The following is a 24,832-nucleotide window of genomic DNA, read 5'->3' as shown; positions in this document are numbered from 1 at the left end:
ACTAAATATTAAAAATAATTAAAAATAATAATTAAATTAATCAAACATAAATGTCAAAGAAAATATTATCGCCTGCATATGGTTGGTAGCCCCTAATCCATAATCCAATGATTATTTGGAGTGTCATAATGTTAGAAGCTTAGTGAACTATGCAGGCAAGAAAGAATTTGTAGCGTAAGTAAGATGAGCTTCATTGTTGGGCCGAGTAGGAGAAGGCTCAAGAAGACCAGGTTGCATAGTGTTGTGGTGGGACAAAAACTGTGGTAGAGAACTCATTGGAGATAATTGATGGCTAAGGTATGGAGACATTGGAGTCATCAATTGAAACGATGCTGATGGCGAGGGTTGAGCTCCCTTATAGCCAGTTTGGACTATAGAACTAAGGCAAGTGATTGTTGTATCATCCACGACCACGGTTGTGACGGCCACCGACTACATCCTTGATGGAGTAATCTCCATGGTTGGACTGACTTTGTTGGTCGATGGTTGTGTACAGAAGCATCAGAGCGAATGATGTGTTGTTGTTAACAGAGGTTGGTTGGTGGTGTTTGTCTGATGAAGCGTTTTTCTTCCATGGTCAGCATGGAACGAGCTTCAATGAACATAGGGAATGGTGATTTGTGTTTAATAATATTGATTATGTTATCAAAATTTTCAAAGAGCTTCATCGTAGTTTCAAGAAAATCCCATTCACCTATGGCATAAGCTTTACAAATGTATGTTTTGATTGCCATATAATATTGAGACACCCGTTTCCTGACCTTCAGTGAATGCATAACCTCATGAGCTATTAGAGTATTATCAATGATATTACGAGCCGAAATAAAAGCTGGTTGGGATTCAGACACTATGGACACTAAATGGTTATTTAGTCTCACAACAAGGCATTTAGAGCTAATTTTGTATAAACATTGCACAAAGCAATAGGCCGGAAATCAGAAAGAGTTGTCGGATCATCAATCTTAGGAATTAGGCAAACATTTGTATGATTAATAGATGGCTTCATGAAAGAAGTTTCAAAAAACTCTCTAACCTCTTTAACTATCTCATCTCCAATTATATCCGAAAAATGTGCTGTTAATCTGTTAGGGGTGGGGCTTTTGACATTAAAAAGCCGGATAGGCTTGGCTTCGCTATCGCTCATGACTCGGGCTTTATCATCACCAATGGAGTATATGACTTCATAAATTTCTATAGTTTTAAAAAGTTGCGTCAAATTGTCATTGATAGTTGAGGTTATCATGGATTTGAAGTCACTGAAATCAATAGGTGAAACTTTTATGGACTGAATTAGAGAAAGCTTAGTGAAGAATTGTTGAGCATGTATGCCTATCTCTTTATATCCTCTATGAGTATAGTCTTCATCATCTTTAATAATTGAGATGTATGTTTTTGCATAACGCATTTTTGTGCTAGCATGGAAAAAATTTGTGTTGCGATCGTCAACGTTTAACCAAGTGTTTCTACTCCTTAATTTCCAATAATATTCTTCATCTTGATAAGCTCAGGTTACTTGTCGTTGAAGGTTAGAGATATCACTTCTTAGAGATACGTTCATGCTCATCATTGCTCTGTTTAGTTGGAGTTGGAGGAGATTGATTCGCTTTATTGCATTAATATTGGACTGGTGCTTCGAGCGTGACATAGCTCTTCGGCAATCTTAGATTTGATATGTTACCAAATAAAACCATACTTGCAGAAATTCCATCTCTCACTCGGCTAGACCAAGCAATATTTTGTTAAATCAAAAATGTTTCTTATAAGCCGGAGAAATGAGATTAATCGTAGTAAGAACTTGTTTATGATCAGAGCAATTGAAATCAAGAAATTCGACCTCTGCATTTGGAAAAAAGATCAGTCCATTCTGAATTAATCATGACACGATCTAAGCATCACTTAATTGTATGCTGATATTGTTCTTTCACCAAACTAAATTTATCACCTTTTGAACGTAGAACTTTAAGAGCACATGTATATATCATATTACGGAAATTCCTAAAACTCCATTCATCACGAGGTGGTCCACGTATTTTTTTCAGAATTCAATATGATTTCGTAAAAGTGACCCAATAAAATCCATAGAGCATTTCGAGTTCGAATAATACATTCAAGTCTCTCCCAAAGAATTTGTCTTTGATACTTAAAAAAAAAAATTGACATCAAAAAGAAAATAAAGAAAATAAATGCATAGAAATTGTATAACTGAATCATGCGAAGATGTCAATTTTTGCAATCGTTGGTAAAAATAAGTTTTTGAAATTTAGATTCTAAGCAATCCGTAAGGGTTTAAGAAGATTTGAGTGATTGTTATTAAATATTGTTATTAACGTCAAAAAATTGTGTCGTCGTGGTTATAATAAAATCAAACCCTAAAAATGATGATTTGTTAATAAGAAAATGAGTGTTAGTTTTTACTCAATCTATGGTTGTGATCTTATAAAAAAGTAAGTAAATACATATAAGAGAATTTTAAGAGAAACAAAAAAAAGAAAAAAATAGATAGAAGTTGTAAGTTGAATCATGCGCAGATGTCAGTTTTTGCAAATGTTGGTAAAAAGAGACTTTTAAAATTTAGATTCTAAACAATCTTTCACGGTTTAAAAGATTTATGTGCTTATTATTAAAGTCGAAAAGTTGTAACCGTCGTGGTTATAATAAAAATCAACCCCTAATAGTGATGATTTTTTTAATGAGAGAATGATTGTTTGTTTTTACTCAATCTATGATTTTGATCTTATAAAACAAAGAACAAAAATACTTAGAAAAATGATTTTATCATCAAAAAGAAAAAAGAAATATACATAGAAGTTGTAAAATTGAACATACACAAACAAGGACGGATCTACGTTGATGATTCTGGTGACAATTACACCCACAAACTTATCAAAAGTTGAGTTTTTACTTACGGAAATACGGCTAAAATGGCACAATTGTTTAATTTGCACATACTAAGATAAAAAGTAACGGGTTTGATTCTTCATTATGTAATATATTTTCACCTACTTAAATAATTTACTGGGTCTGCCACTGCGCATATGTCAGTTTTTGCAAACGTTGGTAAGAATAAGTTTTTCAAAGTTAAATTCTAAAAAATCTGTCACAGTTTAAGAAAATTTGTGTGATTGTTATTAAACATTGTTATTAACGTCAAAAAATTGTGCTGTTGTGGTTATAATAAAATCAAACCCTAAAAATGATGATTTGTTAATAAGAAAATAATTTTTAATTTTTACTTAATCTATGGTTGTGATCTTAAAAAAAAAGTAAGTCAATACATATAAGAGAATTTTAAGAGAAAAAAAAAGAAAAAAAAATAGATAGAAGTTGTAAAATTGAATCATGCGTAGATGTCAGTTTTTGCAAATATTGGTAAAAAGAGACTTTTGAAATTTAGATTCTAAGCAGTCTTTCACGGTTTAAGAAGATTTATGTGCTTATTATTAAAGTCAAAAAATTGTAACCGTCGTGGTTACCTATAAAATCAAACCCTAAAAATGATGAGTTTTTAGATGAGAAAATGATTGTTTGTTTTTACTCAATCTATGATTATGATCTTATAAAAAAAATAAAAAAAATACTTACAAAAGTGATTAAAAAGAAAATAAAATATACATAGAAGTTATAAAATTGAAGATGCACAGACAAGAGCGGATCTGCGTTGATGGTTCTGGACCTTCTGGGGGCAACTGCACCAACTAACTTATAAAAATTTGAGTTTTTACATATGGAAATATGGCTAAAGTGGCATAATGGTTTAATTTGCACACACTAAGATAAGAAGTGATTGGTTCGATTATTCATTATGTAATATTTTTTCACCTACTTAAATAATTTCATGGCTCCACCAACGGCAGATGTCAGTTTTCGCAAACGTTGGTAAAAATAAGCTTTTGAAATTTAGATTATATGAAATTTGTCACATTTTAAGAAAATTTGTGTGATTCTTATTAAACTTTGTTATTAACGTCAAAAAATTGTAATCGTCGTAGTTATAATAAAAATCAAACCCTAGAAATGATGATTTTTTTTAATAAGAAAATAATTGTGTACTTTTACTCAATCTATGATTATGATCTTATAAAAAAAGAATAAAGTACTTAAAAAATGATTTTAACTTCAAAAGAAAAAATAAATAAATACGTAGAGGTTGTAAATTGAATCATACGCATATGTCAGTTTTTGCAAACTTTGGTAAAAAGAAGCTTTTGAAATTTAGATTCTAAGCAATCTGTAACGGTTTAAGAAGATTTGAGTGATTATTATTAAACATTGTTATTAACGTCAAAAAATGAGCCATTGTTGTTATAATAAAAGCAAACCCTAAAAATGATGATTTGTTAATACAAAAATGATTGTTTGTTTTTACTCAATCTATGGTTGTGATCTTATAAAAAAAGTAGGTAAATACTTATAAAAGAATTTTAAGAGAAACAAATAGAAAAAAATAGATAGAAGTTGTAAAACTGAATTATGCGCAGATGTCAGTTTTTGTAAATGCTGATAAAAAGAAACTTTTGAAATTTAGATTCTAAGCGATCTTCTATGGTTTAAGAAGATTTGTGTGATTGTTATTAACGTCAAAAATTGTAACCGTCGTGGTTATAAAAAAAATAAAACCCTAAAAATGATGATTTTCTTAATGAGAAAATGATGATTTTTTTAATGAGAAAATGATTACTCAATCTATGAATATGATCTTATAAACAAAATACTTAAAAAATGATTTTAACATAAAAAAATCTATATACATAGAAGTTGTAAAATTGAACATGCACAGTCGGGCGTATCTACGTTGATGGTTCTGGTGGCAATTGCACCCACTAACTTATAAAAAGTTGAGTTTTTACTTATAGAAATATGGTTAAAATGGCACAATGGTTTAATTTTCACACAATAAGATAAGAAGTGATGGGTTTAATTCTTCATTATGTAATATTTTGCACCTACTTAAAATATTTTCTTGGGTCTGCCTGCCACTATCGGCAGATGTCAGTTTTTGCAAAGGTTGGTAAAAATAGGCTTTTGAAATTTAGATTCTAAGAAATCTGTCATAGTTAAAGAAAACTTGTGTGACTGTTATTAAACATTGTTATCAACATTAAAAATTTGTAACCGTCGTGGTTATAATAAAAATCAAACCCTAGAAATGATAAAATTTTTAATGAGAAATGAGTATTTATTTTTACTCAATCTATGATTATAATCTTCTAAAAAAGAATAAAATACTTAAAAAATTATTTTAACTTCAAAAAGAAAAATAAAATAAAATAGACACGTAAAAGTTGTAAATGAATCATGCGCAGATGTTAGTCTTTGCAAACGTTGGTAAAAAAAAGTTTTTAAATTTAGAGTATAAAAGTTGTAACGGTCGTGGTTATAAAAAAAATATAACTCTAAAAATGATGATTTTTTAATGAGAAATTGTTTGTTTGTTTTTACTCAATCTATGATTATGATCTTTTTAAAATAGAATATAAATACTTAAAATGATTTTAACATCAAAAATAAAAAAATAAATTCATGGAAGTTTGAAAATTGAATAATGCGCAGACGTCAGTTTTTCAAACGTTGGTGAAAAGAAGTCTTTTTGAAATTTAGATTCTAAGCAATCCGTAATGGTTTAAGAAAATTTGTGTAATTGTTATTAAAAATTGTTATTAACGTAAAAAAATTGTAACCGTCATGGTTATATAAAAACAAACACTAAAAATGATATTTTTTTAATATAAAATAATATTTTGTTTTTACTCAGTCTATGACTGTGATCATATATAAAAAGTTAAATAAATACTTAAAAGCTAACATAAAAAAAAGAATACTACGAAGTTGTAATATTGAATATGCATAGATGTCAGTTTCTGCAAACGCATGTAAAAAGAAGCTTTTGAAAAAAAAAAATTCTTAGCAATCCGTAACGGTCTAAGAAAAATTATGTGAATGTTATTAAACATCGTTATTAACGTCAACACGTGGTTGTAAAGAAAACCAATCAAACCTTAAAAATGGTGACTTTTTTTAAATCTTTTTACGATAAAATAATTGTTTGTTTTTCACTCAACCAATGGTAGTGATCAATGATCATATATATATATATATAAAGAAGGTAAATACTTTTATTTTTTTATTTTGTTTTGACACAAAATAAAAACTTATAGAAATTGTAAAAATCATGACTTTTACAAACCACACATAAAGATACACTCTCCTAACTCATGTGGTGGTGTTTCATCAGTACACACAACAAACAGTCTACAAAGTCAAAACCCAATCCTAAACCGGTTTAGCCTTCCTTCGTCGCAACTCTATTCACATAGTCCCCGGTTCGTACCGGCGCGTAGACAACAAAAACAAGTTAAAAACAAATCAGCGCGTAGACAACACGCGAAAGTAAAAAATAAAAGGAAAGTGAAAACAACGCGCTAAAAACACGCGTGAGTTCAGACACAAAGTGGATAATCATGGGGAAACTGTCTAACCCTAAAGAAAAAAAAAAGATTTTTTTTTTAAAACGGAGAAACGCTAAAATACGCCTGGATATGAAAGAGTAAGCTTTAACCTACGCCGTGTTTTAGTCGTTCTCTCCTCTTTGGGGCTTCTCTCCCCTCTTTTAAAACCTACGTTCCTCTTCACCTTAATCTCTCCTCGCTCTCTCTCTCTTTTGTCGCTTCATCTACTTTGTAAACTCTGTAACTTCGAAACCGATCAATCTCATGGCTAACTCCTCCGCTGGCTCCGCCGCAGACCACCGCAACAAGCATCTCTCCATCAATCCACCGCACCAGATCTTCAAAGGTGTTTTTCGCCATTTTTTCCAATCTTGCTCTACGCGATGATTGTGATTGTTTGTTTGAGTCTTCTCCGTTAACGAGACTCGAAGACAATCCCTAGTTTCTTTTAGACAGCTCTTTGATGGTTCAATCGTTTGATTGAAATTAGCGTTAACAGAGTCTTTATAAGTCTCTAATTAGGGTTTTTGGTTTCTTTGGATCGTAACCTTTGCTTTAGAGCAATAGTGATAACATTACAAGTTTTTAGCTCCTGGGTTTTTGAAAGCTCTGATTTTTTTAATGGTATCAATTTTTCATGGAGTCGTTACCTTATCAGTTTAAGTTTTTGGTTGTATTGTTGTAGATCCATTATATGTGGATTTGTTTCAGTTTTGATGTTAGACATTACTGTGTCTTTACTAGAGGGATCAGAGAGTGTGACATTGTGGAGTTGTCCTGTGCAGATATCCAGGGTTCTGACAATGCGATTCCTCTTTCACCTCAGTGGCTTCTCTCCAAACCAGGGGAGAACAAGACTGGAATGGGAACTGGGGTATGTTTGTTTGTATTGCTTACGTGTGCAGTTTTGTTTGTTTTGTATTCGTTTTAACATGTGGGGTGGTTTGCTTTTTACAGGATCCGAATCCTTATGGAAGCCACTCGGATGTTGTGAGACCAACAGGAAATGGGGAGGAGACACCAGATAATCTGAAGAAGAAAGATGTTTTCAGGCCATCCTTACTTGATGCAGAAAGTGGTCGTCGTGATCATCGTTGGCGTGATGAGGAAAGGGATACTTTGTCCACAGTTAAGAAAGACCGCTGGCGTAATGGGGACAAAGAGTTTGGTGATAATAAGAAGGTGGATAGGTGGGATAATGTGGCTCCTAAATTTGGAGAACCACGGCGTGGTCCGAATGACCGGTGGACTGATTCAGGAAACAAGGATGCTGTGCCAGAGCAGCGGCGTGAGAGCAAGTGGAACTCTCGCTGGGGACCTGATGATAAGGAAGCTGAGATTCCGCGTAATAGGTGGGATGAAGCTGGTAAGGACGGTGAAATCATTCGTGAGAAGGGTCCATCTCTTCCCACTGGTGATGGAGACCATTACCGGCCCTGGAGACCTTCTCAAGGTCGAGGAAGAGGGGAAGCTCTTCACACCCAATCAACACCGAACAAGCAGGTTCCAGCTTTCTCTCACAGCAGGGGGCGCGGAGAAAACACTGCTATCTTTTCAGCTGGACGTGGAAGGTTGAGTCCTGGTGGAAGCCTTTTTACTAACGCGTCAAACCAGTCTCACGCCCCTGGATATTCCTCTGACAAGGTGGAAAGTGGTCCTGGAGAGCCTCCCCATCTGAGATATAGCAGAATGAAACTGTTGGATGTGTACAGGATGGCTGACTCAGAGTGTTATGAAAAGTTTCCAGATGGGTTCATTGAGGTTCCTTCCCTTACGTGTGATCAGCCATCAGATCCTCTGGCTCTTTGTGCTCCAAGTTCCGATGAAGTGGTGAGTATTTCCTAATTTAGTTGATCTTTTTCTTCTTGTAATATCCACATCTCAACTTTATATATTTGTTATTACCCACAGAATATTCTGGATGCAATTGAGAAAGGAAAAATAGTGAGCAGTGGTGCGCCTCAGACAACCAAGGATGGCCCTGGTGGACGAAATCCAGTCGAGTTTTCACAGCCTAGGCGGACAAGGCCTGGTAAGAATTGTGTGAAAGACATCTAGGCTTCTAGTATTGTGTATATGACATAAATGAGTAAATTTTGTTATTGCCTTGGTGCAGCTGGAAGCAGGGAAGATATGACATTTGGTGTCGAGGAACCTAAAGATGAAAGTGGAGAAACAAGGAACTATCCAGATGATAAGTTTAGGCCTGAAGGTATGCGTTGACATATTGTGGCCTTCCTGCAGCTTTCTTGACTCTTGTTGGTCGTGTTAGAAATAGCTGATATTGGAATTGAGTGAATGTTGATTTCCATACTCATATTCATTAAAACCCTTTAAGCGTTGCAAATCTAAAATTGCCAACTTAGTTTAAGCGTTGCAAATCTAAAATTGCCAACTTAGTTTAGATGATATGCAAGTGTATTCTATGTTCGTATTAGCCTCTCATATGATGGTTTCTGTCATTTTGCAGCTTCTCATGAAGGTTATGCACCTTTTAGGAAAGGCAATGAGGTACCTGTCAGAGAACTGAAAGAACCCAGTATGCAGGGAAATACTCATGTTCAATCTGCCTCTCCATGGCGTCAGCCTTCTGCGGGAGAAAGGTCGAATAGGAACTCGCATGATTGGAATGACCCTTCAGCTGATAGCAGGCTGAAATCTTCTGACAGTGTCTGGTCGCATCCTAAAGATTCAATAAATCATTTAGGCGGCAATAATATGATGTTGCCACAGTCCAAAGGTGAATCAAGATGGCAAATCAATGAAGATCCTGCTCTTAGAAGGCAGCCATCTCTGGTGTTTGACAGGGAGCAGGAAGTTAGAAAGCTTCTGCCATCTTCACCTGAAGAACTTTCACTCTATTATAAAGATCCTCAGGGTCTAATTCAAGGCCCTTTTTCTGGATCCGATATCATTGGATGGTTTGAGGCTGGATATTTTGGTATAGATTTGCTAGTTCGTCTTGCAACTGCACCAAATGATTCTCCTTTTTCATTACTTGGTGATGTAATGCCGCATTTGCGGGCTAAGTCGGGTCCACCACCTGGTTTTACTGGTGCCAAGCAAAACGAATTTGTTGATGCCGCTGGTACATCAGCCTTCCCTGGTGTGGGAAACGTTCATTCTGGGATGGGTGATGCTGAGATGGTGCAAAATGATATGAGGTATAAGCATGTTACAGGGACTGTAGCAGAGAATCGGTTTATTGAATCATTGATGTCTGGAGGTTTGAACAATTCAGCTCAAGGTAGTCCCATTACATGTGCTTTAAGAATATCTTTTGTTTGCCTATTAGCTGTTCAAGACTGGTAACTTTATTTACTTTCTCTGTTCCATGTTGTTTCTGTAGGTGTTCAAGGATATGGATTAAATAGTTCTGGTGGGTTGTCATTACCAGTTACTGATGGTGGGGCAGACATGTATCTCTTGGCCAAAAAGATGGAACTTGAGCGGCAGAGATCAATACCTAGTCCATATTCATATTGGCCTGGTCGGGAATCTGCAAACCTGATGCCAGGATCAGAGAATGTGTCAGAAAATGCTCAACAACCTGTCCGTTCTCCAAGTTCTGATTTGTTGTCCATCCTCCAAGGTGTAACGGATAGGTCTTCTCCTGCTGTTAGTGGTCCTCTTCCTGCTTGGTCACAATCCAATCAAAAGGAAAGTGATTTGGTTCATGCCAACAGTTTCCAAACGCAATCTCCCTTTGGGGTCCAACAGCAGAGACTGCCTGAGCATAATTTACCTTTGGCAGGTTTACTTGGTCAGCCTATTGAAAATAATCCTGGTGGCATGTTATCTCCCGATATGATGCTTGCCACTGGACTCTCTCAAGATCAGCAATCGCTCAATCTGTTGCAGCAGCAACAGCTTTTGTTGCAGTTGAATGCTCAGACTCCACTTTCTGCACAACATCAGCGTCTACTGGTGGAAAAAATGCTCTTGCTGAAACACCAACAGAAACAAGAAGAGCAGCAGCAGTTGTTACGACAGCAACAGCAGCTGTTTTCCCAGGTTCTTGCTGATCAACAACGTTCTCAGCAAAGGTTTGGAGAGCCTTCTTATGGGCAGTTGCAAGCATCTTTTGATGCGCTCAGGCTGCAACCCTCAAATGATATGTCACAGGTCAATCAGCAGATGCAGGTTCCTGTTTCCCATGAGGAGCGTGGTGCCAACTTAGCTAATTTACTCCCAGTAACTCATGCAAGTAATCAGAATGTTGCTTCGTTCGAAACCCCTTCTCGGAACGTTCAACAACAGCTATTTGGTAATGTTGACCCCAGGATGAACGAGGGGATGGTTCCGGCTGATCGAATGGATGATACCCATAAAAATGATTCAAAATCAGAATATGAAAGAACAGTTTCTGCAGATTACATGAACAGCATGTCCTCAGAAAAGCCTGTTGTCTCACCTGCCTATCATGCTACACATAATGTGGAAGAACCTGTGAGCTGTCCAAACAACGAAAGATCCACAGCTACTATAACAGCTCCCGAAACACGTGAAAGTAAGTTGCTGGAGGAGCAGGCTAAGGACGTGTATGCTGGACAGGGAGAGACCAGTAGTGAGTTATCTGTGGAGATTCCTGCAACTGAAGTTAAAAACAATGAAGTTTCTGGAGGACGGAAGACTTCTGAGAAGAAGTCCAGGAAACAGCGGGCTAAGCAGTCTGCTGAATTGGCTAAGATAACGTCTAGAGCTCCTCTGCAAGAGGCGAAGCAACCTGAACCAGGAACTGCTGATGATTCTAAGATAAAAGGAAAAACTAAAACGTTGGCTGACACTTTGAGAGACAGTGATTCTCACCACATTATGAACTCCACTGCCACAGCTTTAAACACCTCTCAAGTGAGTTTCGAAGCAGATTCAGTCAGGGGAGAAGAGTCTTCTCTGCAAAACACACGAACACAACCAGGACGAGCTTGGAAGCCTGCTCCTGGCTTTAAACCGAAGTCATTGCTAGAAATTCAAATGGAAGAACAGAGGGAAGCACAAGCCGAAGCTTTAGCTCCAAAAATTTCTACAACTGTGAGTTCAGTGGGTTCGGCTGCTCCTTGGGCTGGGATTGTTGCCAATTCAGATCCTAACGTACTAAGAGAGACACATGGAGAGTCACCTGTTACTCAAACCGGTGTTGGAAAGCCTGAAAGTGTCCCTGCTCTTAAGGCTAAGAAAAGTCACTTGCATGACTTGCTGGCTGATGATGTTTTGGCAAAATCCAGTGACAGAGAGAGGGAGGTAATGGAAATCAATTCTGATTATGATGCATTTATGAAAGTCACAACCACTAATACAGAGCCTTTAGACGATGATAACTTTATTGAGGCTAAGGAAACAAAAAAGAGTCGGAAGAAATCTGCGAGAGCTAAGAATTCTGGGGCAAAAATTGCTGCACATGTTCCTATTGTAGATACATCCCTCCAAACAAACTCTGTTGAGAAGGGAAAAAGTTCTCGTGCTGTGCAGCAGCAGGAGAAGGAAGTTTTGCCTGCTATTCCTTCTGGGCCTTCTTTGGGAGATTTTGTTCTCTGGAAAGGAGAGACTGTTAACAATCCTCCACCGGCTGCTGCATGGTCTACTGGTCCTAAAAAGTCCACAAAACCTAGCTCTCTTAGGGATATCGTGAAGGAGCAGGAGAAGATGACGACGTCATCTCATCCACCCCCTAGTCCAGTACCTATCACCCAGAAACCAACTCCACCACAGGCTCATCAAGGCGGAGCTTCCTGGTCACGTTCTGCATCTTCCCCTTCACAGGCTATTTCTCAATCTTCCTCTCAGTCAAAGTCCAAAGGAGATGATGACCTTTTCTGGGGTCCAGTTGAGCAATCTACCCAGGAATCAAAACAGTAAGTACCCATTTCTTGAATTCCCAAGTTGTCATATGTGATGTTGAAGGAGCAGCTTTCCCATATGATTTGCACATGCTAATTGAGTTGGCATTTTATTATTACTTTATATTTGTTGAATGACTGACTAACTGAGAGTTTTTTTCGAGCAGGGGAGACTTTCCTCATCTTACAAGTCAAAACAGTTGGGGAACCAAAAACACTCCTGGAAAAGTTAATGCGGGAACTTCACTGAATCGACAGAAATCAGTTTCAACTGGATCGGTTTTGTCTTCACCTGTTGTCACTCAGGGGTCACAAAAAGGGAAAAAGGAGGCAGTGACAAAACTCACAGGTATGCTTTTTACTGACAATCACTCTGTCTATCTGAAACTATTGGCTTGTTTTTCTCATGTTTCTGTGGTTTCCCAGAGGCGAATGGCTTCAGAGATTGGTGCAAAAGCGAATGTCTCAGACTTCTTGGTTCAGAAGGTACAAAGTTCATATTCCACTGTAGTCTTTATTTGGTCCTTCCCTGTCTATCTCATTTTGTAACTGAAGCACTCTGTTTAATTGTCTTGTAACCTTGTTGTGACTGATTGAAGAACATATACAGGAACATCCTCTCTTTTATTTTGATCAAATATAGATTCTGTTTTTGATGTCATGTGAATCTCTTTTGCCAGATACAAGTGTCTTGGAATTTTGTCTGAAGCTATCCCGATCAGAAGCTGAAACTCTACTGACAGAAAATCTCGGGTCGCGTGATCCGAACCACAAGTTCATCGACAAATTTCTCAACTACAAAGACCTGTTACCTTCAGAAGTAGTTGAGATTGCATTCCAATCAAAAGGCTCGGGAGGAGTCGGGACACAAAACAACACAGGAGAAGACTATTATAACACTACCGCTGCAAACGACGGGTTCTCAAAAGTTGGAGGAAAGAAAAAGGCGAAGAAAGGAAAGAAGGTAAGCTTGAGCGCATCCGTTTTGGGATTCAATGTGGTTAGCAACAGAATCATGATGGGAGAGATTCAGACAATTGAGGATTAGAGATGAAGTTGGAGATGTTTATACACTTTTGGGCTTCAGTTTTCATTGTACATTTGGTTTTTAGGACAAAAATCTTGGTCTCTTTTTAATTTTATGGGTGGAACTTGTTTTATCTCTCTAGGAAGTTTTGTTGTTAGATTACTTTCAGCGAGATGAGGTTTTTTCATGTTCCTCTTCCCTTTTTAGTGGCAACCCAAAAGAGATGTTGGATTTTGTTTGTTGTTTTACTTATTAGACACCTTTTTTCTTCACCAAATATTCTATCTTCTTGGGTTTTTTTCTCTTATGAATTTGCGATTCGGATGTGTCAAACGGTTTAAAATTCCCTAACTGAAGAGAAATTTTATTTTCACTATACTGTATCCTTATTTTGTTCAGTTAGTCTTATCTTAAGACTGGTCATTTATATCTTAAGACTGGCTTATATTAGGAATAAAAAAGAGTTATGGACCTAAATCTGTATATCTTCAAGCCTGAGCTTCGAACATATTATATGATCTTGTCCCAAGAACCTTCAAAACTAGCGATTTCTAAGCTTTTGCCGTTTTTAAGATGAGAGTATCCTTATGGGTGTAATCAACTAAAGTCTCCATCCCACAACTTGTCCATTTCTTCTTATTATTCTGTGCCATTCATCATCATCATGTTTTAACATATCAGTGAACAATAGAAAACCAAATTAACAATGAATTGTACCTTCTCGCTGTCAATACTAGTTCAGTTTATCCCTACATCTACAAAATAAGTAAAGAGCAAACCACATTGGCCATTCATTCATTAACAGTATTATTTTTATTTAGTTTAGTATATATGTGACATAATATGTCTCTACCTCAGCACCAAATCCAAATCGAAAACCATCAAAGAGTCTTCTGCTTGCATTGTGAAAAACAGCAGAAAGGGCACAGATATTAAAATTAATTTCTAATAAAAATTTTTTTTTTTAAAAACAACAAAAATACACATTTTCTCTAAATTATCACCATTTGATAAATTCTTATCATCATAATTCATCAACCTGTAAAGAATCAGTGCCATATGCAAAGACTAATCATATCCAAGTTCTTGTTGTGCAGCAACATCTAAATCATTCTCAGCTTTAAGAGTGGTTGCAATATCAGCTAGAACTTTTTTTCCGATCTTCTGAAGACAAGGCCTATAAGAAAATTGCAAACAAGTTGAGTAAATAGAAAACAATAATTTCTGAACTTACTATTTGAGTACACTTCCCCTAACATTACCTGAAGCTTTCTAAACCTTTCCCTTGCAGCAGCTTCCAGCAAGAGACATAATATCTTAGACCGGAGTCCACAAATGAGCATCTTGATGAAACAAGGTACCTACACACTCTCCTCTAAGGACTTTTCTTATATTCTCTGCTGCAAACCCACTTCCAAAAACAATAGCAAGGAAAAAGTATCACAATCGTCTATCCCATCCTAACATTATATGTTGATGGCTTATTACTTAGTACCTTATAAATCATGAGTAGGAAATAGCGTTTTACCTGGTTATGATAACAGGAATGCCACTATTAGCTGCAGTAACAGCAGCATCAACTTTTGCAGTCATTCCTCCTCGTCCTAATCTGGACTTTTCGCCGAAAGTAATGTCTTGTTGTTGTTCTTTACTGAATGTGTGGATTAGTTTGGAGTTAGGTTCACTTGGAGGTCCAGAGTATAAACCCTCAACATCACTTAAAAGAATCAAAAGATCAGCTTTCAGCTCTACTGATAGTAGTGCAGCTAAACTATCATTATCCCAAAATATTCCTGTCGAATCCTGCATAAAAGTTTGAGGAAGTTGTAGGTTAAACTACAAATTGCAGAGGAACTAGAAAGAGTATAAAAGAAAGGCGATGAACAAACCTCGTAGGGGTCTCTACGCGTGCTTATAGCGTCATTCTCATTGAAAACTGGAATAACCCTCATTTTCAACATCGATTTAACGGTATCACTAAGTTGCTTCTTGAAATCTTTATCTCTGAAACTGCTATCAGTCACCAGAACTTGAGCCACTGTCACATCCAACTACACAAGAAAGAAGACAAAGAAACAACACTTCACATTTGTAATACAGAAAAAAAAAAGTGAGTATCATTACCTTGTCAAACATTGTTTCATAGTAAGCCATAAGACTGCTCTGTCCAACAGCAGCACAAGCCTTCCCATCAAACTCCATTTGTGGTTTCAAGAGATCAGCTAAGCTGAAATCCATAGAAATCAAGAATCAGTATAAACACACGAACACAAAACTTTAGGGTTTTGTTTTCTCATCACATAACCTGCTGTTTAGTAATTGTCTGTATCGAAGCTTATGACGACCAAGACCAACCGCACCAGATGACACCAAAATGACTTCAAATCCTTCCAAGTTAAGTTCTGCAAGCTGTCATTATAATTTCGTAGGATTAAAAGGGGATGAGTAATGAACCACAACGTACAGAACATGATCAAGAACATATCAAGACTTCACATAATCAAGAACATATCAAGACTTAACATGATCAAGAACATATCAAGACTTAAACATGGTCACGAACATAACACGATCAAGAACATATCAAGAACATATCAAGACATAACATGGTCAAGAACATAACACGATCAAGAACATATCAAGACATAACATGGTCAAGAACATAACATTAACAAGAACATAAAATGAAAATACCTGTTCGCAGATTGCTCCTAAGCGCCCTAGAGCTAATCTTCCATCTTTCCCAGTAACAACTGCAGTCCCAATCTGCAAGTAATCGAATTAAACAAAAAAAACGTCGACCAAAAGGTTAAAGGGAAAGCTGAGAGAATTGAAAACCTTGACAACGACACGCCTAACGTCTTTAGCGAACGCACGTGAACGATCCATCTCCTCCATAATGGGATTTTTTTTGGCCGGTGGTGAAGATGCAAATGAGTTTTGAAGTGTGGAAGAGTTGAGATAAAACCCTTGAACTTTTCTTGGGCCTCAATAAGTTCATGGGCTTTATCCTTAATTATTAGGGCCGGGCTGGGCTGCAAAAGATATTAGTTAACATTTTTACATCCCTACTATAGTAAAAGAAAAGTACACAAAAAATTTGGGTTGCTTTGTTCTTTTTATATTTTTTTTTGTATAAAACAATATATTGAATTTCCTATTTCAAAACGAAATTACGCAACCATTTTATAGATTGTTATAAACTCAACGTAAATCAAAAACAAAAACTAAGAAAAAAATATTGAATTATAAAATAAATAAAAATTCATAAAAATAGATATATTTCAAATCATTCATCAGTAATATTATTAGTTACTTTTAAATCTTGATATGTAATTTTTAAATTTTATTAAAACTGAACTGAAATAAATTTAAAGATATTTATTTTCACAATAATTCATTTTTTTCTTATTGCGTTATAGTGATTTTAAGAAAAAGATCAATATTAGTGGTAAGTGAAAAATTGAACAACAAAGAAATATCAATTTTATTGGTCCAAATAATATGCAATACATATTTTAAAGAGTTTTAGAGATTGAGATACAATGATTCCATACGTCATCTCTCGTCTTCAGATATTCTGTTTCATGGGCAATCAAACTAGGTCTGTCAACAATATATTTTATAAGCGTATCGTGACACACTTTTCTTTCTTTGACGAGATCGTTACAACAAAGATCAGAGAGTGTTCCATTTCCGAAAATAACCGCGATTATATTAAACGTACACTTAGGAGTGATTTTGACAAGACAAGTATCCCATAATGATTTCACTTTGACTTCTTCGACCGAAAAAACCGGAACAAATACACACACCAAAGCTACAACATTGAAAAGCAAAGTAATCTTAGAGCTAAATTTAGACATATTTTGTTCGCTAAAATTAGCTAGCTTTATTCTTTTTTTTTTGTATTAAACAATGTATTGTATTTCTTATTTCAAAAATGAAGTTAGGCTAGCTCTTTATAGATCATTGTAAACTCAACGTAACCAAAAACAAAAACTACAACGTTAATGCAATAAATTTATTGACTTTAAAAATTTCTTCAAATAAATATATCAAAAATGTCAAACTCAATTGTTTTGAATAAAGATTTGAATTTTAACAAGAAAAATATCACTGCAAGTACGGATCAGATTCAAAAACTATTTCTTTTATTTTTTAAATAATAAAACAAATTAAAACCTAACTATTTCATGTTGATGGACATCAACACGAAATAGTTATATTATGTTTGTTTAATTAAAATTTAATTAGTTTTCTTATTTATAAAAAAAAAATATTCATCATTTCAATCGACTACTAACTGTTTGACCACAAATCTTCCAGTTATTATATTCAACTCATTTGTTTATTTTCATTTTCCTCGTTGGCACAATGCATCTCCATTAGGATTTGATTTACTTCTATTGATTTTTCATCGTCGCCGAAGAATCATCCCCATATGAATCCTCTAAACATAGATTTAGAAGATTCTTTCGTTCCTTATGAAAAATTAATCAGTTTGAATCATAACCAATGAAGATGCATATTAAAAAAAAATATCATGGTCAAACTGTGAATAGTCATAGAAGTTGAAGAGTTTTGTTTTCTGTTTCTTTTCTTTCATTTTGTAAATAATTAAACTAATTAAAACCTAACTATTTCATGTCGACGGACAACATTATTTTTTCATATTTTATGACGACGCAAAAAAAAAAGAAGCTAATTTTAAGGTTTAAATTTTTAGTAAAACTCCTTTGATGGTTTATAGTGTTTAGTGAGTGACACTTTGAAGGGTTTGAAATGTGATTTTCCAAGTTCTCTTTCTTGCAAATTACACAATGGATGCCACATTGTTTTTTTTATCTTAACACCTTCTGAACCAAACCAAAGGTTTCAAAACACCAAAGACGACCAAATTCGCACGTGCGAACGAGAAACACGCGTGCGGAGAATAATAACACCGTGCTTTTTTATCGTCTCCTCCTCCCTCACCAAACTCTGAGCTCTCTCTCTCTCTCTCTCTGCTGTGCGAAAATGGCGATGAAGGCATCTCTCAAAGGCAAGTACGATGCTGACAAGACCAGCGGAATCGGTTCATTCGCCTTCAACGCCGGAGATATAAAGCTACGCGCCACCATGACCGATGCTACCTTCGTCGCCGGCCCTACTTTGAACGGACTCTCTCTCGCCGTCGAGAAGCCTGGTTCCTTCATCGTCGAGTACAACGTCCCTAAGAAGGTCCACTCTTTGCTTCTCCTCTTTTGATTAAGTCAAAGCTCCTTAATTTCAATGGAAGTGAGAATATAAATAAAAAAAAAAAAATCAGTTTTTTATTTCTTATGATTTTCATCTTTGATTCAAATCAGTTTTGGTTTATGAAGAATTGAAGCAGAATCAAACATAGGGGAAGTGTTTTTGAATTCGCAGTAATTGCTTTGAATTGATTTCAAGTAGAATTTAGAGTTTTGGGGTTTAGGGTTTTGTGAATTCTTCACTTGAATTAGGACTTATTAAGATGTTTTCTCATTTGCTATGGTGTTACAGGATGTTAGGTTTCAGTTTATGAACACAGTAAGGATAGCTGAGAAGCCTTTGAATTTGACTTACATACATAGCAGAGCAGATAACAGAACTATTGTCGATGGGAGTCTTGTGATTGATTCAGCAAACAAACTCTCTGCTAACTACATGGTTGGTACAAACAACTGTAAGCTTAAGTATACTTATGCTCATGGAGGGTTAGCTACGTTTGAGCCGTGTTATGACTTGGCCAAGAATACGTGGGATTTCGCGGTTTCTCGGAGGTTTTACAGTGGGGACTCTGTCAAGGCGACTTATCAGACGTCTAGTAAGTTGCTTGGTTTGGAATGGTCAAAGAACTCTAAAGCAAGTGGATTCAAGGTAAAAATGAACATTTACAGTCATGGTTCATATAAATAGTAACCTTTGTTCTTTAGAGTTAAATCGTGATATTAGTGACTTGGGCGTTATAAACTTGGGGAAACTGAGTTGATAGATGAAAATCATGAAACTGATTCCTACATGAGATGCATAGTTTATTGACATAGAGGCATGAACCATTGGGGTAGAATAGTTAATGTATATCTTTGCTGCATCATGATCAACAGTTTTAGATTGTTCTGTGTATTGGCAAATCATATTTAGACAGTGGATTTGCTTTCTTCTAAGCATCAACTATATAAAGCTTCATGAACATAACACATGAAAATTTCGTTTCCTGGTTGTTTCAACAGGTATGTGCGTCTGTGAATCTGGCGGAGGAAGTGAAAACGCCGAAAGTGACTGCAGAAACCACATGGAACCTCGAAATGTAGTCTCCTTTTTACCATTTGACTTCAATTGTTTGGTGTTATAATAACACATTTAACTAGTCGTTCTTGCAAATCTTTCAAAATTTTGTTATCTTTATGATGATAATTTCTTAAATTTGCAAAAGTCTGCTGGTTTAAGAATGAAAATTTTTAAAATAAGAAACTGAACAGACCAATGCTATATGTAAATACTGCTTATCTATGCATAAAAATAATACGTTCCGAGGTAAAAATGTACCTTGAACCTCTTTGCAACTTTCTTAATATCTTTTTTCAATCCCCTCTTTCCCTTTCTGTATCAATTAATCTAAAGGCATAGACATGAATTTGCAAGAAGGCAAATGAGGTGAAAAGAACTGTCCCAAAAAACACAGCAATTTGGCAAAAACTTAGGTATGAGACTCGATCTGTTGGGCTTGGCTAATACAAATTAATCTCACGGCTTGGAATCAATTAGACAGGAACAGGCAAGCCTTTCTTTGCCATGCCGTCCAGAATATCATTGAGAGCTTGGCATAATCCCGATATCTGCACAGATTCCACTAAAGTCATATTCCACACCAGTAAAACAAACAAACATATATCTCTGCTTTAAAGAGAGGGAAGGGGGAGAGAGCGAGAGAGAGAACGAACCTGTTGATCCCATTGTTGTAGCTCCTCAATGTCATCCTCAAAATGTATCACAGCCTCCTCCTGGACAGTAACATAACATATTTAAACACGTCTAAGAACCTTCTTGATTATCAAAACTAACAAGAATTCTCTTCAAGGCTTTGCTTACATAGCTCAACCGACAAGATATTTTTATTGCTTACCTGATCAATGGAACCCCTCATTCTGTCTTGACCAATCATATTAGCTGCTATCTTCTCTGCCTTTCTTGGATCAATCCCAAGCAGAGTTCCCAATTCATCAAACCTAAGATACAAAATTGTTTAGAAAAACAAACAAGTCTCAGAAACATAAACAAGTTACTAATTTTATCTCATACCTTATGTTTGTGTAGAGTTTGCTTGCACTTAGAAGATTGTGCTCAATCATAGCACGGTCAAGAACAGTGGATTTGTCGGGCAAAGATGCTTTCTGTTGAAAATGAACAAGGTAAAATCTTGTTATGAACCTACCAAATCAGATGATATCCAAAAACTACATATAAATCTTATTCGCAGTCCATACCTGATGTGGCCTTAGTTCTTCTGAAAAAGCATCAATCTCTGGTCTCCTTAAAATCCTTTCAAGATATACCTGGAAAGTTACATAAAAAGAATAAAGTTAGCATGCAGTTCCGACAAAGCTTAACGTCACACAGCGGTTAAACAGGAGTGATATGTGAGTTCAAGCTACTATATGTCCAAATGCATGTGTATATCTGTCTACTAGAGGAAAAAAAATCAAGATTTGTAGGTAATAAGATATCGAACCTTCTGCAGGATAGGATAAATCTTCAACTTGGAGCAACGCTCATCCTGTAGATTGAGAAAGAAATTAAAAACAATATAAGCAGGGAATAAATAGCTTTCTTTTAATGATCCAGAGGGAATTATTATTACTTTATATAAAGTTGCAAGAACACGAGATCGCTGAGGACCAGCTCCAGCTAATATGGTACATGTGACAGCAGCGGATAGGGCCTGCTCTAAAGCATTCTCATCGATCTCTCTGAAAATATTAGAAAAAGTTAGAACCCTTTCAGAATAACGAGATGTTAAAAACGTATTGGAGAGAAAAGAGGAGGACAATTCAATCAAACTGTGAAGGGTTAAAAAGTAGGAAAGTAGCTATTAATAAAGAGCGTCCAAAGATAGATAGAATGTTGATTAATCGTTATATCCATTCGAACAGCAAACCAACAGAGAAGAATTTGAGAAGAAAAAAATGTAGCAGAAAGATAAGTCAGTTCACTTACTCATCCCCTATTTGGCGTTTCTCTATCTGGGAGATACCGTAATACCGAAGTGCAGCCTCTAAGAACTTTCTTTTCATGTCCAAAATTCTAGCATAGCAGACCTGAAACAAAAATATATTAAAACATGAAAACGAGTGCTACTTAATTACCCAGCAAATAAAGTCTTAGTTTAAGGGGGTCCAACCTTGTACTGCAAATTCAAAACTTCATTCTGACTACTGCTCACTAAGAAAGAAGCTTTATTTATGAAAGCTTCTGCATTTATAGCATCATCATCCTGCAGATGTTCAAAATAAAAAGGTATTAGAGAACAACAAACATCCAACTGATGTATCTATACAACCCTGGCAGCCTCAATTTAATCTCCAGAAGCAAAGTAAACAAGGTGATATTGTGAAGCAGAATAATGCTGTTAACACAGTCGAGATTCCTAGTTTCATGACACTTACATCTGGTCAAGAGACTTGTTGAGTTGAAGAAAATCTCTCTTAAAAATGTCCAAATATTTGACGTTAAATAAAAAATGGCTTCCTTTGAGCTATTAAGATCTAACTTAATGAAAATGACATAATCTATTGTGCATATGTACATGGAAGGGAAAGCCAAACCTCGAGATACAAACGAGCAATCTGGATACACTTTGAGAGCTTGAAGTTCTCATCAACGGCCCTAATAAAGAATACCACAAATACAAAATTAAGAAAGAACATAAAGGGAAAAATTAAAATAAAATTCTGCTCACTGCAACACACCTCATTCCAGAATCCAGATCAATGCCACTCAACATCTGTGCCGCTTTAGACCATTCCTGCTCTGATTCATACAAACCCGCAAGTTTTTCTCTGATAACAAGTGCCTGCAAATACACCCAAAAAACAGTTTCCTCTCATAAAATATACAAATTGTAAAGCAACACAATGTACATTGTCTCAGCTATCCCAAAATACATCATCTTTAGTAATCAAACACCTCAAAGTAGCTTTCAGTATAGATTTCAAACATCAAGAGATACAATACCACAAGCTGTCTATTCATAAACCTCTCAACTTAAACTAAATTGAAAACCAAAATTAGAGTTTGAAAAAGTACACGGTTGATACTAAACAATAAGGTCTTTGTATATGCACACGAAAGAGAAAACAAACCTGTTCCTCAAAGGAAACAACTCTGGGCTGAATCTGAGTAAGTGTAAACTGAGAAATCTCCTTCTGCGTTTCCGGTTCTAATCTCCCAAGCTCTTGTGCAAACGATTGCAAAAGCTGTCTCGAAACCACCAACGGGACATCATCGGAAAGAACTAGATAACAAAATTTTCCAAATTGTCACGAAACAAAAATCAAAATCGAATCACAAATTCTCACATACACCGAATCCAAAAAAGTAGAAAAAGCAGTAGTGGAAGCTCTTATGAGGTTCAATTAGTGAAGATGAGAGAAAATTACTGTGATCGATGAATCGTTGCGCTTGGAGAAGATCGTTTGATGAAAGAACAGAGGAGAGGATGAGTTTGTACTGTTCAATCTTCTGGCGTTGGTCAGTGATTGCAGCAGCGTTCGTCAAAGCTTCATCCATGGCTTTTCTCTTCGGCAATTTCTTCTCTCCCGCTTCGATTGAAACCCTAAGACACCTTAAGAGTTAAGAGGGTTTGATTTGTTTCTCTAGCTTTTTTTTTTTTTTTCCGTCTCGTCTCTGCTTTTATATGTGAAAAGGATAAAATAAAAACACAAATTCACAACTCATAGAAGGAATTTAGTAAAAAAAATAAAAATAATATTAAAGCAAAAATACTAGAATTGTGAATTTTGTTATGGTAAATTTACCCAATTTATGGTAAACCAAAATTTCTCGATAATTACTGTTTAGGAATTTTTGGTTGGTGAATGTAATTACAAGGAAAATTGTTTACAAAAATAATAACTACGACAAGATTCGGGAAACGTCATTATAAAGTATTCGATTGCAAATTATTTTACGTTCGAATAAAAAAGAAAAAAAGATAAAAGTATGGCAACACTGTGTAGTTGGATCGACAATAGATGATATATGGTGTTTGAGAGTTTAGAAATTAAAGTAAATTAATATAGAATATGTATAATAAGATTACTGGTTTAATAAAGAAACAATTAAAAATGATCGAAAAACTGAATAAACAAAAGTTAGAAGTATGAGTAAGAAATCGTGGAAAAATTGTGGGCATCTTGAAAATAAAATAATAAATAAATATTTTTAAAATTCTCAAAAGTTAACTGAAAAAAAAATAATGTTACCAAGATAGTAGTAGTTATAGAATTTTAATTTACCTTCCTTGAACTAGAAAATCGGGGATCTAATTTTGTATTCACACTCTTTGGTTTAAATATGTCTTAAGCACTACAATACATTTTATCTAGCATCCTTGTATCATTTGTGAGCTCACCAACAAGTTAAATTATGGGCTTGCACATAACTTAACATATTATATTGAAGAAGATTAAGCTTTACTGATTATTTTTTATTTTTGTTGAAAATAAAACTCTACTACATAAATAAAAAGTTAAAGTAAAAGATTATCACTTCTCATAATTGCTTTTTTTGTTAACCAAACTTCTATTAATATATTATTTCTTTATTGGTAATTCAAACAAATGTAAAAGAGTTTACAAACGAAACTTGAGAATCTAGCAATCTCGAATAGTGCGCTAAACAATCTGCCTTCAAATTACAAAAACGTGAAATTTTAGACAGAAAAACACTAAGGAAAAGAAACACTCAGTTTTATAATCCACCTCTCATAATTGCTTTATAGCTTAAAAGAAAAATATCTTCTTATAATTAAAAGAGAAGTAGAAATTTTGACATGTCCAAAATTTTGTCCCAAAATTACCACTGGATTAGTTATGAAGAAAAGGTTTAACTGAAATTCAGAGAGACAAATTGGTCTAAAAATTAGAAAAGAAACAAAAAATCTAACTCAATTTAAAGGGTCCGCGTGTTTTACCGTTTACCCATCCAAATGTGCTGGATATTCTTCGCACAATTTACTTATATATCTTCGGGTTCTATGATTACAAAAAATGACGGCTACATGCTGAATCGACGGCTGAATTGACGGCTACAAAAATGATGTTATCTTTTCTTTTCTTGGATGGAACGTATAATATACTAATATGCATGTGTAATTTACAAAAATGATATTTGTTGTTCCAAAATACTTTTATTTGTATCGGCGGCTACAAAAATGGTGTTATCCTCTTCCTCATGGGATCTCCTCAATCGTCGAAGCTTTTTCTAGTTTTTTTTAAACTATGTTGTTCTTTTTG

General features: G+C 35.3%; 5 protein-coding genes across 6 annotated transcripts; 2 read left to right on the top strand and 3 right to left on the bottom strand.

The window, feature by feature from the left end:
• Window positions 1–6,636: 6,636 nt before the first annotated feature.
• LOC17875719 lies at window positions 6,637–13,587 on the top strand. Its single transcript, XM_006279495.2, has 10 exons — window positions 6,637–6,792; window positions 7,232–7,320; window positions 7,404–8,276; window positions 8,358–8,478; window positions 8,563–8,658; window positions 8,917–9,693; window positions 9,796–12,298; window positions 12,451–12,632; window positions 12,710–12,769; window positions 12,964–13,587. Exons 1-10 carry the CDS (start codon window positions 6,711–6,713, stop codon window positions 13,329–13,331), a joined length of 5,151 nt encoding a protein of 1,716 aa, XP_006279557.1. The 5' UTR covers window positions 6,637–6,710; the 3' UTR covers window positions 13,332–13,587.
• Window positions 13,588–14,104: 517 nt separating this feature from the next.
• Window positions 14,105–16,225, bottom strand: LOC111832088 (delta-1-pyrroline-5-carboxylate synthase B-like). Of its 2 annotated transcripts, XM_023788412.1 has the most exons (9): window positions 16,149–16,225; window positions 16,005–16,076; window positions 15,616–15,719; window positions 15,435–15,537; window positions 15,200–15,361; window positions 14,839–15,113; window positions 14,573–14,671; window positions 14,350–14,487; window positions 14,105–14,203 (listed from the first exon to the last, which is right to left on the bottom strand). In XM_023788412.1, the coding sequence occupies exons 1-8, from the start codon at window positions 16,206–16,208 to the stop codon at window positions 14,379–14,381; spliced, it is 984 nt and encodes a 327-aa protein (XP_023644180.1). In that variant the 5' UTR covers window positions 16,209–16,225; the 3' UTR covers window positions 14,105–14,203; window positions 14,350–14,378. The 2 variants fall into 2 exon arrangements, 1 of the variants encoding a protein (XP_023644180.1); XR_002835225.1 differs by lacking the exon at window positions 14,105–14,203 and having other exon boundaries at window positions 14,467–14,487; window positions 14,573–14,721.
• Window positions 16,226–16,828: 603 nt separating this feature from the next.
• Window positions 16,829–17,176, bottom strand: LOC17875504. Its single transcript, XM_006281679.1, has one exon. It carries the CDS (start codon window positions 17,174–17,176, stop codon window positions 16,829–16,831), a length of 348 nt encoding a protein of 115 aa, XP_006281741.1.
• A 1,112-nt stretch (window positions 17,177–18,288) lies between these two features.
• LOC17874653 (outer envelope pore protein 24B, chloroplastic) lies at window positions 18,289–19,724 on the top strand. The gene is made up of 3 exons (XM_006281033.2): window positions 18,289–18,533; window positions 18,840–19,196; window positions 19,550–19,724. Exons 1-3 carry the CDS (start codon window positions 18,330–18,332, stop codon window positions 19,628–19,630), a joined length of 642 nt encoding a protein of 213 aa, XP_006281095.1. The 5' UTR covers window positions 18,289–18,329; the 3' UTR covers window positions 19,631–19,724.
• Window positions 19,725–19,846: 122 nt separating this feature from the next.
• LOC17876418 (COP9 signalosome complex subunit 4) lies at window positions 19,847–23,208 on the bottom strand. The gene is made up of 13 exons (XM_006280525.2): window positions 22,976–23,208; window positions 22,679–22,830; window positions 22,286–22,389; window positions 22,142–22,202; window positions 21,718–21,810; window positions 21,534–21,634; window positions 21,178–21,286; window positions 21,049–21,093; window positions 20,804–20,872; window positions 20,619–20,710; window positions 20,443–20,545; window positions 20,261–20,320; window positions 19,847–20,155 (listed from the first exon to the last, which is right to left on the bottom strand). The coding sequence occupies exons 1-13, from the start codon at window positions 23,103–23,105 to the stop codon at window positions 20,081–20,083; spliced, it is 1,194 nt and encodes a 397-aa protein (XP_006280587.1). The 5' UTR covers window positions 23,106–23,208; the 3' UTR covers window positions 19,847–20,080.
• Between the last annotated feature and the right edge of the window lie 1,624 nt (window positions 23,209–24,832).

Source organism: Capsella rubella, unplaced genomic scaffold (assembly GCF_000375325.1).
Source record: "Capsella rubella cultivar Monte Gargano unplaced genomic scaffold, Caprub1_0 scaffold_8, whole genome shotgun sequence".
NCBI classification, from domain to species: domain Eukaryota; kingdom Viridiplantae; phylum Streptophyta; class Magnoliopsida; order Brassicales; family Brassicaceae; genus Capsella; species Capsella rubella.
The sequence above is the reverse complement of the archived record's forward strand: the minus strand, read 5'-3'. Positions and strand labels throughout refer to the sequence as shown.

What these genes read in the sequence shown, in the direction of transcription:
- LOC17875719 (XM_006279495.2), top strand. Translation starts at nt 6,711, where the DNA reads ATGGCTAACTCCTCCGCTGGCTCCGCCGCAGACCACCGCAACAAGCAT. An exon ending in ACCGCACCAGATCTTCAAAG is followed by an intron (nt 6,793 to 7,231) that starts GTGTTTTTCGCC and finishes TGTCCTGTGCAG; the next exon opens with ATATCCAGGGTTCTGACAAT. An exon ending in TCTACCCAGGAATCAAAACA is followed by an intron (nt 12,299 to 12,450) that starts GTAAGTACCCAT and finishes TTTTTCGAGCAG; the next exon opens with GGGAGACTTTCCTCATCTTA.
- LOC111832088 (XM_023788412.1), bottom strand. Translation starts at nt 16,208, where the DNA reads ATGGAGGAGATGGATCGTTCACGTGCGTTCGCTAAAGACGTTAGGCGT. An exon ending in AGACAATTACTAAACAGCAG is followed by an intron (nt 15,538 to 15,615) that starts GTTATGTGATGA and finishes TATGGATTTCAG; the next exon opens with CTTAGCTGATCTCTTGAAAC. An exon ending in ATTCCTGTTATCATAACCAG is followed by an intron (nt 14,672 to 14,838) that starts GTAAAACGCTAT and finishes GAGAGTGTGTAG; the next exon opens with GTACCTTGTTTCATCAAGAT.
- LOC17876418 (XM_006280525.2), bottom strand. Translation starts at nt 23,105, where the DNA reads ATGGATGAAGCTTTGACGAACGCTGCTGCAATCACTGACCAACGCCAG. An exon ending in TTCTTGCAACTTTATATAAA is followed by an intron (nt 21,094 to 21,177) that starts GTAATAATAATT and finishes CTCAATCTACAG; the next exon opens with GATGAGCGTTGCTCCAAGTT. An exon ending in TGAGGGGTTCCATTGATCAG is followed by an intron (nt 20,321 to 20,442) that starts GTAAGCAATAAA and finishes GTTACTGTCCAG; the next exon opens with GAGGAGGCTGTGATACATTT.
- LOC17874653 (XM_006281033.2), top strand. Translation starts at nt 18,330, where the DNA reads ATGGCGATGAAGGCATCTCTCAAAGGCAAGTACGATGCTGACAAGACC. An exon ending in AGTACAACGTCCCTAAGAAG is followed by an intron (nt 18,534 to 18,839) that starts GTCCACTCTTTG and finishes ATGGTGTTACAG; the next exon opens with GATGTTAGGTTTCAGTTTAT. An exon ending in CTAAAGCAAGTGGATTCAAG is followed by an intron (nt 19,197 to 19,549) that starts GTAAAAATGAAC and finishes TTGTTTCAACAG; the next exon opens with GTATGTGCGTCTGTGAATCT.
- LOC17875504 (XM_006281679.1), bottom strand. Translation starts at nt 17,176, where the DNA reads ATGTCTAAATTTAGCTCTAAGATTACTTTGCTTTTCAATGTTGTAGCT.